A 13,650-nucleotide genomic window follows, 5' to 3' on the forward strand; every position below is an offset into this window, starting at 1 on the left:
AGTTACATCCATGAGGTGTGGGAGCTTCCCTTCTCGTACAAATGCATCAATGGCATGAAAGAGGTCTTTCTTAGCGGTAGTGGATGTGAGACTTCAGTCATCCATTCGATGATTTGTAGATAGCTGTCCTTGCATGGGGCATGTAATGCCTCGGTTGCGAACTTGGCTTACTATCTGAAAGGAGTTCCAGTTCCCATTATTGAATGCACGTTCCAGGGGCTTTCAAATGGCAGCTACGTCCTCCTCAATAGTGAAGACTGTTGTGGCATGCGGGCCGGAATAGTTTAAGTTGTTTTGGTCACTAAGGTCGTTACTTGCTGCGGGAACGTGTTGTTTCCCCCCACCAAAATTAGGGAGGTAGTGGATATTTGGCCTCACATTGCTACTTCCAAGGTGAATTTTGACAAGTTAAGTAGACTAAAGGCTTTATTGTTTCAGAAGCATGTGGCCCTTACATCTGCACGCGAGACCTACGCACTTCAGGTGGCAAGGTCATCGGCGGAAATACAGTCCCTGTTAAATACAAACTTTCCGAGACACTTTGGTGAACTCGTGGAACGTATATTTAATGCGTCCAGCACAGCTGGATTAGCTGATTTTTTCAAAGCTGTTGGTATTGGTTTTGTTCACACGTTTTCCTCCACATTCGGTTTAATACCTTCGGCTATTCATTCCTTTTTCGGAAGCATTTTTGGGGGATTTCCCATAACTTTGGCTTTATTAGCCGGCATTTTGCTGTTGCTGTTGTTCTTCCGCAATGGCTGTCCCGCCGCTCAAAATCCAGTCTCATTAGGATAATGAGAGCCTACGCGACAGCATCACCTCCCTCTGTGTTTTAAAAAAAAATAGAAAATGTAAGTTTCCATCCAAGGAGCAGTTAATAGAATAAGTACAATAATATGAAACATGAAGCATCACACCGAGCTCTGTGGACTTCAAAAGCATATCATGAATTAATGTTTCTTTACAAATGCATACACAGCTACTTTCTGGTTGTCAAATGCCATCATTTGAGTGCGATTCGAGGACACGGCCTAGAAAAAAAAAATAGTGTGCTGAAACAAACCTAAATAGACAGGAGAGAATGAGTACATGTTTTAGGGCAAGTAGCCATTTGAGGGACCCAAACACCAAAAGGAGGGAGAAATACAGACAATGCACCACTGAAATGCCAGATTTTTTTTAGAAAGGCACACAAAAAAATCAATTAAAAACGATGGGTGTGCTCCAAGTCTACAGAGGAGATACAGCATGACTCCAAGGTAGCAAATGAGCACTGCCTAGAGGCTTTTATCCCACCTATTACTTACCATTGGTTGGCATCATTATCACCCTTCTTTGCTGCCTTCTAATTTGGCAGCGAGTGTGAGGCATCACTTCCTGTGTCACTTTGTTTCTTTGTGTGGAGCATGGACCAAGTACAACACAGGTTGATTTCACTTAATTAGTGTCAGTCTGCTGCTTGTTTTGTGATCAAGATACTAGTTTTTTTGCCATTTTTATATGGTGCAAACTTGACCCAACCTGAAGGTATTAGAGGGCTTAACATGACCACGAGTTACAATTTTGCATTAAGATATTTTTATTCAAGGGAGATTAAGGGCGTGATTACGACATTGGTGGTCCTAGGACCTCCAAATCTGCTCTGGCAGTCAGACCGCCGCACTCCAGGCGTCCGACCACCCCATTATGACCTTGGTGATCGGACGACCGTGCTGGCCAGGAACATGGTTCCCGGCAGGCTGACAGCAGTCAGGGTTGTGGTCAGCCACGGTGGCACTGAATTCAGTGCCACCATGCTGATCACGAGCCCAGTTTCCGCCAGTCTTTTCATGGCGGGGGCCCTGCCCAGCACCCTTGGAATGCGCATTGTGTGCTTTGCAGAAAACGCACATTCCAAGGGTGCTGGTGTGCTATATTATTGGCCTTGGCTTCATTAAGGGAGCAGCGACCAATACCATAGCACTGTTCCTGCAGGGCCGACTGGTGGGAATGTCATAATACGATGTTTGCACCGGTTAGCCCGATGTGAACAACGTAATGTGGTCGGGGGTGAGGCAGCCGGGTTGACATCCACATCGTCCCCGTGGTTTGGATGGTCGACTTGTCTGACCGCCAAACTTGTAATGAGCCGCTAAGTGATTTGCCCAGAATCACAGACTTTTGAGCCCACACCAAGCCTAGAACCTGGTTCCCCAGTTCTGAGGTCAGCAGCACTGGCAGTAGAGCCATACCTTTCTTCTCTCTCCCACCCACTATTCTTCATGTTGTTTCTTAGGACTGCTTGCATCTGGTTAGGAAACAAGCATTGGCAAAGCTACAGGTCGCACCTATGCAAGATCTATTGGCTTTGTCAACTGTTTTTAGCCATGGTGTACAGCAGCCCACCTGCTGTGTAGCATGGTTCAAACTGTAAAATAAGTGCTATGATGCAGTCAATGCTGGTTGCGTCATAGTGTTTTTTTTTTACTTTCTTCCTGATGCACTACAGCCACACAGCTGTACAACGTGGCTTAAAAAACATTGAAAAGTCAAATATTAGAGCCATTTGCCTTTGTCAATATTTTCTTTGCCATGTTGTACAGCTGGGTGGCTGCTGTGCAGTATGGTTGAAAATAAAATATAGCGGAACAAAGCCACCAGTGCTCATCGCATCATAGCCCTTTTTTATTGTTTTTTTACTTTTAGCCGTGCTGCACAGCAGCTGCGCCACTCTACAACATAGCTTAAAAACGTGACAAACCCAAAAGGTCTCCCTTTGCCACTGCCTGCTTCTTATTGGCTTCTTGTTTTTCTTTTGTGAGCAATCACAACTTTTAGAAAAATAGCCATTTTGATACAGTATCACGGTCTCTCTTCTTTAATTTGAAGCACCTAAGCTCTTTACAGGACAAATAACTTTTAGGAGTAGTTAATAAAGAGATAGAGAACATTCTTGATATTTAGTGAAATAGGTATCCAGAGAGTGCAGGGGTGTTTAATATTTCATTCCCACGTTTTATTTAAATCTTTCTGCTCTTTTGAGTTTATGTTTTTGCAAATATAAAATGGTAATCAGGAGGTCAAGAAGGACATACTGTCAAATGGTTAGGATGAACTGAAAACCCAACAGTATTTTTTTGGTTTATATATTATGTATTTTTAACAAAAAAACAAAGGTTAAAGTGGAATTATACACGAGGTTTATACGTTTTTTCACTTATGTTAAAAAAAACTTTAGCACTTCCATTTAAAAACCATAAAGCCAGGGAAATGTGTTTGTTATATATGACATAAGTATAACTTGCACCACCACATAGTTCATATGTCATCAGTGATCGAATATGTTGATGTGTTGTAATTAATGAAAACGAAAATTGAAAAACCACATTGGTGGAAACCAAATCATTCAAAACCAATTTTGAGGAAAGGCAATTTTAAGGAAAAACAAAAAAAATCAAAAATTAAAGGAAACCTTTTAAAGGAAAGATAACTTGGGTGGAGTTTAGGGCTATTGTGGGGTTTTGTGTTCAGGGATGGGTAACGTTTAGGGTGATGAGGGGTTTTAGAGGTCAAAAATGATTGGGGTTTGGGCATAAAAATGGGTTTTTAGGGTTCAGAGATGTGTGGAGTGTAGGGGTGATGGGTGGTATTTAGGGTTCACGGCTGAGCGGCGTTTAGGCGTGTGAGGTGCTTGTAGGTTTCAGGAATTGGTCGATGGTAAAGGTGTTGAGGGATGGGCAGAGTTTAGGACTGCTGAGGGTTTTTAACGTTGAATTATGGGTAGCAGCTTTGGTCGTGAAGAGTTTTTAGGGTTCAGGGTGAAGTGGAATTAAGGCTGGTGAGGAACTTTAAGAATTATGGGAAGGGTGGAGTTTGATGGAGAAGGGGGATTTTAGGGTTCCGGGATGAGTAGGGTGATAATTTCTTATGGGTCGTGGATGGCTCGTGTTTAAGGGCAAGGGTTCAGGGATAGGTGGAGTTTGGCTGTACAGAGGTGTTTAAGGGGTGTGGGAGGAGTGGGGTTTAGGTGTACAAAGGGTTTTTTAGTGTTCAGCAATGGGTGGAGTTGGGATAGAGAGTGATTTCATGGTTCAGGGTTGATGGATTTGTGGGGCAGAAAGGGCTTTTAGGCTTTAGGGATGAGTGTAGTTTAGACATGGTGAGGTGTTTAGGGGGGAGGAATAGATGGGATTTAAGGGTTGTGAGGGGCCAGCAATGGATAGCGTTTATGGGTGTTGATGGGTCAGCGAATTAAAAGCATCCACAGAAACTGTTTGATAATGTGAAAGATGTCAATATTAAATTATGTCCACTGAAGTTAAAGCACTGAAATAAATATCTCTGACTAAACCGTTTTTGAAAGTAGGACTTGCAACCACTGTAGTTACATTTAAAAACTAAGCATTCAAATGCTTAGTTCGACCAAAAATACATTTTATGAATTGATTCCTACAAAAAGGTAAATGCCATTTATTATGAAATTTTTTATTAAACAGTTTCTATGAAATAATTTCTCAGTAATGGTATTCCACAAAATCGTTTTTCTATGAAATCACATACAATTGTATTGTGTGAGGTCATAAGCAGTTCATTAGAGCATCATTACTGCTATATGATTCGGCCAAATGTTTGGCAGTGATGTATGTCATGTCTCTGTTGCTTATTGCCCTCATGTGTTCTAATATGTGCTTTTTTACAAGAAAAACTGTACTGTCAATATACCACTTAGGGCAAAGATATAATATCACATACACTGTAAATTCTGTTTTATGTGATTTGATGTGTTTATTGATGTGGTATATCTGTTTATTTATTGGTAAAACACATTCTTTGATGCTAGAGCTATATTTGCAAGCCTTGCAACTTCTGCAATAGTCTTTGCTGGGGTTACGCCATGTTTGAGTCAAAGGGCACAGATGAATTCGCACCAGCTTGCAACAAATTGAAGGACATCTTTTCTAGGTAATAGCAGGGCCAGGACCCATTGTGGCTTTCATAACTTCCTTATTACTGATAATGTCTCAATGTTTCTTCAGGATGTCCCTGAGTTTACTGGACTGGGTGCTGTGAGTGGAGATAAATCGGACAAGACCGACTTGTTTGTTGTCGATTTATTGGTTTCTCTATACAGTATTTTTTTTTTCTATCTGTCTTGTCCGCTCAGTCAGAAGACTGTTTAAGCATTTTCATGGTGTACCCTTTCTGTATGAACTTCTTCATCATTTCATCACGTGTTTGGATGCATCATTCAACCGTGCTCTTGTTACGTTTTAGCCCTCAGAGATTTGCTATGGGGGTAACCCCTGCGAAAATTTGGTGGATATTTGCTCCATGCATGCAGTGTCAAATTGCCTGCCACTGGCTTCCTAAAAAGGCTCGCCTGGGTACATGAATCCAAAATTGTGAACCTGAAGTCAAGAAATTCAATGGTCTCCTTGCTATTGTTAAGTATAAGGCTGAGGTTCAGGTCATTTCGATTGATAACTTAGAAAAAAGCTCTAAGCTCATTACAAATTTATGAGCATTTTTTGTCTGTGAAGGGCGAGGAATTTATCAATGACTGCAGAGATTTTTTTGTAGGTGTGCAAAGATATACTGGGCTAAATGCCTTTGATTAACCACTCCTTAAGTTGGATTTAGTGGTTATAAATAAAATGCACTCTTGGTATACTATATGATATGAGCAGAAATATACTCAGCAGCCAGGCTGACTCTATTGAATTTGTCACAATCATGAATGGGATCATCTGTGTGTGAGAATCAGACGTCCACATGCAATGGCTGCTTTCACCTGTCTCATCACCTCCAGTGACCTATATGCCCCCTATTGCGTGCTGTATAGACACTGCACCAGGGCAGCCATGAATATGGTGGCAGAGGGCGTTAGGTGTGTGAATGCCCTTGCCCCATGCCACGTTCGGCTTGGTCCTCATCCATTTTGTACTCTTTTCGGCAAGCTTTGGGGCACGGGGCAGTGGGCCCCGAATCCTCTGCTCGATGTGTGCCCATGGGCCAGAATGGCAGTGAGGGTTGGAGCTTCCTTAAACGTTCAAGGGGGAGGTTCGGCTTACTTTTGCCTCCCCTGCCACCCAAGACAGAATAGTTATCCCACCCACTGATATCTGTGTGGTGTAACTAGGGACCAGGTTTATTTCTAAAGGTGTGTTTTCAATAGGCAGCGGTTTTAATTAGAGCATTAAAGCCTCCTGCAAAGGGCTATATCGGTTGTTAAAGGCCCTCTCCAGTTATAAGCCTGAGCTGCAGGCAGGGCCTATTCCCAGGGAGAACACCTTAAGCTGTGGGTATAGCGTGAGACAGGAGGGCTGGGAACGATGCTATTACAAGATATGGGCTGTGAGCCTTACTTTCGACTATCGGGATTGTAATGTGGGGGTTGCAGGGTGGGCGGGGTCGCATCTAAACTCTGCCACAAGTTCGCTCCCTGGACATGTTCGGAGTGAGATATTGGCAACGGCGCTGGTTTGGACACGGCTGCTAGCTCACTCCATACTGATGTGGTGACCGGATTCCTGCTGTATGTTCATTCCCACCTACACGGCGAAGTGCATCACCCGTAGAGAATCCCTATGTGTTTTAATATAGTCTTCGTGACACTTTCTGTCAGTAAATAAGCGAGGCCACGACCTCTTAAACCTACCCGAGACGCGCCCCATCAAGGCCATTAATGGACGTCCTCCCTGTTAATAGACATCCCTAACAGATCTTGGCTGCTGGGCCCTTCTGGCCTGCCCACCTCCCTCCCTGCTGAGGCCATTTCTCCAGCTCTGTCCCTGCTACCGAGCCACGCCGCTGTCAACCCCCCGTGCCAGTCTGTGCTAAGAATGCATCTTCCTCGCGGGGAGCAGGGCATCCTTTAGGAGGGTGGCACTTGGCAGTCTTGCGTGCGCAGCAGGCAGGTGGCTCTCGCTGGTGGCTGCTGAGCAGGCATCGCCCCTTTAAGAGGCTGTCGCCCCTCCCCCTTCATTGTACCAGCAGCATCAGTGGAGGAGAAAGGAGAGAGAGGGGCACCAGCAGCTCAGAGCGCGGAGAGCATCTGCTGTCATCCCTGCTGGGCCGGTACCGCCTGCGAACCCTAGGGCACAGTAGGAGAGGGTATCCTGCCCTCCGGAACCCTCCCCGGACCGGACCACCGCGCCGCCTCCCTCGGACCTCCAGGACCCGCTGCGCCGGGGCATGGTACCCAGTCCCGCCCTGTGAGCTGCACGCCTGGCCCGGATCCTCTTTGTTGGGACGATGGGATGCTGCACCGGCCGATGTACTCTGATCTTCCTCTGCACCCTGCAGCTGGTGAGTGTGCAGAATTATGGATGTGTATCGGAGGAGGGGTGTGGGTGGGGGGATCAATCCGACGGGCACCGCTGGGGCATCCGACCCCCTCACATCTGACCGCTTCAGATGGGGACTCGGGTAGGAGGTAGTTGGGGTACAGAGGGAAGCCATCCGTGCGTCACAAGGCATTGCTCCAAGTGTGAAGGGACCCTAAGGACCCCTCCTCCTCCTGCAGGTGCACCGGACTCCAAATCGGATCACAATGGTCACCGTGTATAGTAGACACCGCAGGCCCGATTCGGCGGTGCCAATTCTGACGGCCTCAGAAGAATGAAAGTCCGGGTCTGCCCCACCGATAGTGGGACCAAAGCCTGCAGCCGGAACTTTAACCAACTTGTTCCTATTAGGGAGTAGGGCGCATTCCCTTCTGGAGTGTAGGTCAGGCGCAAGACCCGTAACTGGCAAAGAATTGAGATGAGGCAGAGGCGTAACAAAGGCTTTCGCAGCCCCCTCGGTGGGCAGAGCCCTCGATTTCCAGTGCCCCCCCTCAGTACAGCACTTGGACTCAGTGAGTCCGGAGGGTGGGCTCCTCCACGTTCTGTGCAGGGGTCCCACCTCCAGTTTCGTTGCGCCACTGAAGTGTGGTGTGCTGAATCTGGGGTTCGAGCGTGAACTTCGAATGTGACACGTGTTTGAGGGGGGTGGGACGTACAGGGCGTGATGGGGGAGGGCACCCTTCAGGGTGCGGGGCGATGGTAGTTATATCAAAGTGTATAAAAATCTGTGATGTGTTGGAGACTGAGGGGGCCTCTCTCTACATTCTGCCTGATGGTGTTCGAGGGGGCTATAATTTTGTGTCGCGCCACTGGAAATGCATCTCCCCAAAAATCCCCCGACCCCCACACACGCAACATGGCAGCTTGTTGGTTATCTGGACACCATAGGATTGGGGCGGGAAGTTTTTCTGGAGGGGGGGCGTCCATATCACCTACGCTTTTCGTCGTTTCCACACTCGCCTTGCGAACAGTGCTTGAAATGAAAAATAGAAGTGCAGGTACTCTCTATCAGAGTACGTGCTCGAGTCTGAGAAGTGCCGGTACTCTCCAATGAAAAGTATTATGTTTTTCATGAGATAAAATAAAAAGTGCCGGTACTCAGTACCGTACAGTGCCGCCCCATTTAAAGCAGTGCTTGCGAGGTACCAGTGGTAGAAAGCTCAGAAGCTTTGCCGGGAGTTGGAAGACCTTCCCTGCGCTTGTGAAAGTTACTTGACAACTGGGACACTTGCCCTTCCATTGTAGAATGTATTAGGGTCTGGGGGGGGGGGGGGCTCCTCGATACCCCGGTGACCTTGCGGCCTTGAGCAATTTGCAGGGTGCGCGCGCAGCATGCGCCGGGTGTGTCCCAGGCGCACCGATGTCTGTACACCATACATTGTATGTGTACGGGAGTCTATGCATAACATATCCAGCACACGAAGGAGGCAGTGCATGTGATATATGTGTAGTGTCCGCAGAAATCAAACGCCATGCTTAGTATCAGTAAGATACGCTGGCAGTGTGCATGCATCGTGCAGGGTATGTACGATTAGTAAATTTGAATGTGTCGAGTGTCTGATCATTACGCATAGTACATCCATGATGTGTGTTAAATGTGGCAAATAGGCCTAGAACGGCGCACATGTGCCCAGTATGCCTTGGTAGCATACGATATAGCGCGACACATAGCAGTAGCACGATATAAATAGACGAGGCTCATGGTATGCGCAGAATGTGCATAGCATGTGGACTATACGGTTAGTATGTGTAGAGTATGCGACGGTAAGTACGCAGTGTTGATGACAGAAGCCATGTGTGGCCCGTCTTTGTAAGTTTGCACAATACCTGCACTATATGTGGCATCCATGCAAGGTGCGTAGTATGTCCGCTCCTTATGATCAGTGTGTGGACGAGTATAGAGCGCCCAGATGTACAGAGAACATGCACATATAAAACGTCACTGCTACTATGTGCAGTACGCCCTCGTAGTGTACTGCGCGCCTGGGATGTGCGACACGACCACCATATGTAAACTACTCTGCCAATTATATTTGTAATGAGTGCACTATAGGCGTAGCACGCGCAAGCTATTTGTGGGTTGTGCATTAAATGCATAGTACACACATGATCGTAAATGCATAATTTGCATAACAGATACACAGTCTGCAAAGTCTGTGAAGTAGTTAAAAAGATATACAGCCTGATGTATCAAAGCTATTTTCCTCTGCCCGGGCGCACGTCCGCTGCTCTTTGCCCGAGTCCAGTAGAACCGTGCGGCGCCCAGTGCCCGGGCTGTCACTGCCCACACGAGGCCCACGATCTCTCTTCTTCTGTGTCCGGCTTCTAGGAGGGCAGCAAACACCGACTGCCCCTGAGGACCTACTTCTTCCGCCAAGCCGATGGCCTCTCCGTGTACACAATTCGCCCCTCTCTGGCCATTTCACTGTGCACTGTTGTAAAACTTTCGCCCCTCCTCTTTTCCGCAAATCGCCCAAAAAGCCCCCCAGAACCGATGCAAGCGCTATACAAAATAAATAAAGATGCAGACCCCGCGCGCGAGAGGCACAATAGATGCACAGTGCGTGGGCAGTGCATGGCGGGTCACGCGCATGATACATAGGACCGGGTGACAGTGTTAGTACAGGGGTGATGTAAGCGGAAACCACTCCGATTGCGCCGCTCGTGGGTGATCTCTGCATAGCACATAGATTATATGTGAGATTCGTGGATGGAAAGCCGACCGTGTGCAGGAACTAGCACGGTAGGTCGTTATTATGTACAGTACGCGGATGGAATGTGCGGTATACCTAGTTTTACATAGTACGTGAAGGAAATAGTGCCTACAAAATACGTGGCCGTGACTGGCCGCCATGCTTAGCGCGTGCATGATATATCCAGTACCTATACAATATGCAAAGTATATGAATGATGTGCACAGTGCATGCACGTGAACTATATTTTCATTGCATATGTACAGTATGTTTGGATACTGTCTTAAATGGCATGAACAGTACATGCATGGCATGGACAGTACTGCAATTATTAACTTTTGAACTGCACAGCACACGTTCCACCATTAGCTGACATCGCAGCGCCTTTCGGTGGTCTGTGGCATGACTTTCCCAGCGGGTGCACCACAGACCATCGTGTGGTCCACATGTGAGTCACGGTGGGGGGTGAGACCAGTGTGCTGTAGCGCATCGCCTACATAGCTCCTCGGTTGGTACACGTGCCCATTGCTCTGGAGCTGATGGCGGCCGGTCTGCTGGGTGCATTCACTCTTAGCCGGTTAATTACATGTGTGCGCGTGTATGGATGCTGTCAGGACCATTGTTGTGCTATGTAACTCTGTGCGTGATTTGTACAATAGGTGGATTATATACACAGCAACAGATTCATATGGACAGTGCATGCACAATATGCACATTACGTGTATTTGTGCAGCACATGGGCAGTATGCTCCCTCTTTAGATGTCTCATACAGTGCATGTGCAATATATATAGTATGTGGTTGATATAGGCGGTGTATGCACAATATGTGCAGGACATGGGTGGTTTAAGCAGTGTACAATGTGCTTTTTCTTGAGAGGCAATGCACAGTATATGGATGATATCTGAAGTGTACGGATGATCGTTCCAACACTTGCATAATAAATACAGCTTTTGTTATTATCGGTGCATAATGTACATGAATGAAATGCAAAGTACACCGACTGTGTCCAAAAAGATGTGAACCTTCCATTTTGGCCTATTTAGGAACACAAACGATCCCATCATCCAAAACAGTACTGTTCTGGTCCCGATGTGACTTTACTTGATTTCCGCTCCCTGTTTCAGCAGCAGGTGCAGCTCAGGGTCACTGGGTACATTATGTACTGACGTCGATGTTATGCCATGGACAGCACATGCACGCTACCGACACAATAGGCCGTTTAGTGCATTTATTGAACGCATTCCAAACGCCTGGATACAAAGTGGTCGTGGGTGGGTGTACGGTCGCCCCCGAGGGTTTACTCTTTTCTGCAGACGAGGCCAAAGCCTGGTTTCCCTGGGGTAACCATGTACAGTCCTGTAGACAATTTAAACGTAATTTTCACAAATGGGGGGCTAGCTTTGTAATGACAGATACGCGTCAGTCTGGAAAACTGCCCCCCCCAATATGGGGGGAGCGCGGCGCCTTAGAGGCTGGGGCCGTCGGGGGCGGACCCTCCGCACTAGTTGTGCGTTGGGCTGGCCTGATACTTCCGCCCGCACACCTCGTGAGGTGTGTGGGCGGAAGTAGCAAGTCGGAAGGTGCGTCGGACCTGCGTTGGCCGATCCGGATCGAACTGCTGCACGCCAGTGGGGGGCTTTATAAGTGCAACCCCAGAAGGCTCGGCCCTCTTCTTTTGGCGCAGCGGAGGTGCGGGCGGACGGCGGCGTTATTGTCCCACCCACCCTCTCCCTTTTTTATTAGGCGGAAGAAGAAGTACTAAAGTAACCTGAAGCAACAGAGGGGTCCCCAAGGCTGGGGCCCCGGTATCACACCAGAGATAGGATCCTGAAGTCCTGGACCAAAATGCGGATGTACACACCAGATTGGGGGTAGGGATCCCAGATCACTGGGGTGGTCACAGGGCTCCTGCCCCTGGCCGCCGCGTTACACCCCTTGGCTGATTGGTGTTTGGAGAGGGGGCGGAACCCTGAGCATGTGGGCAAGGAATGGAGAAAGCAGGGGTGCCGCCCCCCCCCCCCAGGGATACAGGTGAGGTCCAGTTCACCTGTGTGGTCCAAAGGAGGTTCAAGACAGGAAGGGATCCTGTCACAATTGATTTATGGTTACAGATAAAAATGTACAAATTCATTGATATTATTTTAGATTTGCTGTGAAAAGTTTCTTGACGTGATTTTTATGATAAATATGTGTGTTTTTGGTTATTATCAAAGAAAATAAAATAAAAACTTCTTCCAACGAAATGAGGTATCGGTCTGAGTATGACCGGTGTTGGGGTAAGGGCCTGCTGGCGGTCTCCGAGTTCTACAGGAAATGGAGTAAGGACCCGTGCTTATTTTGTGCCGGTGGTTGCAGGAGGAGGGCACCAGCACCTATATTTGGTGAAATTACGTATTTTTCGTCGTCTTACTTCGAACTAGCACAAGAGGGAGACGGGCATTGGAGGAATAAATAATGAGGAAGGGAAAGATACGAAAACAGTGACAAAGGGAAAAAGCAGGGATGTGAAAGAACCTGCAAGAGTGAGAGAGACCGGCTGCACTGCCTTGGAATCCATCGGGCATGGAGTTAACATTTCTCTGAAAAAGTACACAGTATCTGCATCCCTGGCCCAGGCACAGTGAGTGGAGTCGAACGATGGCATTAGAGCAGCAAGAGAGGGGCGTTAATATTGAATGTGGCTATCCGTAGGCCCCTTGGGTCCTTCACACGCCTGGTATAGTGCATCACATGTGAAAGGTGGTGGACAAGCCACAAGAATGTCCTTAGCAAAGAAAGGTCGAATCCACACTTTAGCCACGCCTGTGTGGTGTCAGTGAGCAGTAGAGACGGGTACCACCTCTAAACCTTGGTTTGCCCTTTGAATCCCCGGACACTGCCCTTGCCACTCACCCTCTCTTGGTTTATGGTGGCACTGATGGAACAAAAAGTAAAGAAAGACCCACAGGCCTGTGTTAATTTTCTGCACATGCCACATATTACCCTTCTGCTAGCCCACCCACGTGGCAAGCGTGAGGGTTTGGGGGTAAGACAAAAGGCGTTGATTCCATAATGTCATCAGTATCAGGCTGTGTGATGTCATTTCCACTTCCCCAAGCATTTTGGTGAGTTGATGTTCATGACTAAGCCTTGGATCCTCAACTTCTTCAGCTGTTCCAAACTGATGACTCGATTCAGTAGCAGTCGCGGGGATTCCTGGGGGGCGGGTTGGTGCGCGGTCGGGAATGGTACATTTAGATTTATTAAAAGAAAATGTAAAAAAACCTTACCTCCTCCGCCCCGCGCACCGCTCCTCTCTCCCGCATTATCGCTGCATGCAGGCACAGGCGTCCAGCCTGCCCTGTGGCCAATCCTGACATTGCTCAAAGCAGCGCCCGGATTGTCTGGGAGCGCCCTGGTTGGGCACTCCCAGGCAGACTGGGAGCCTGTGCAGTAGAGAGCCCTGTGCGCAGGAGTGTTTGGTCGAGACGGCCGGCCAAACATACATGCGCAGTGAGGAGGAGTGCTGCACTCCCCCTCAGTGCACGTCACCGCCTTGGCTCCGCCCCTTTCAAAGTAAAGGATAACAAACATAGTTTATTATTCTTTTGTTTGAAAGGTTTTGCAGCTGCCGCTGCTGGCGGGGGA

The 13,650-nt window shown here is 47.7% G+C and overlaps 1 protein-coding gene across 2 annotated transcripts in view; it reads left to right on the forward strand.

Annotated features, from left to right (window-relative positions):
* Positions 1 to 6,758: 6,758 nt before the first annotated feature.
* Positions 6,759 to 13,650, forward strand: part of NKAIN4 (sodium/potassium transporting ATPase interacting 4) — a 149,870-nt gene continuing 142,978 nt past the window's right edge. The window contains exon 1 of one of the 2 annotated variants that reach the window (XM_069243188.1): positions 6,759 to 7,290. In XM_069243188.1, the coding sequence (XP_069099289.1) occupies positions 7,237 to 7,290 (54 nt within the window). In that variant the 5' untranslated portion in view covers positions 6,759 to 7,236. The remainder of the gene's footprint in view (positions 7,291 to 13,650) is intronic. The other variant, XM_069243190.1, reaches the window with a different exon arrangement.

The sequence above is a fragment of the Pleurodeles waltl genome, chromosome 7, assembly GCF_031143425.1.
Source record: "Pleurodeles waltl isolate 20211129_DDA chromosome 7, aPleWal1.hap1.20221129, whole genome shotgun sequence".
Classification (NCBI taxonomy): Eukaryota; Metazoa; Chordata; class Amphibia; order Caudata; family Salamandridae; genus Pleurodeles; species Pleurodeles waltl.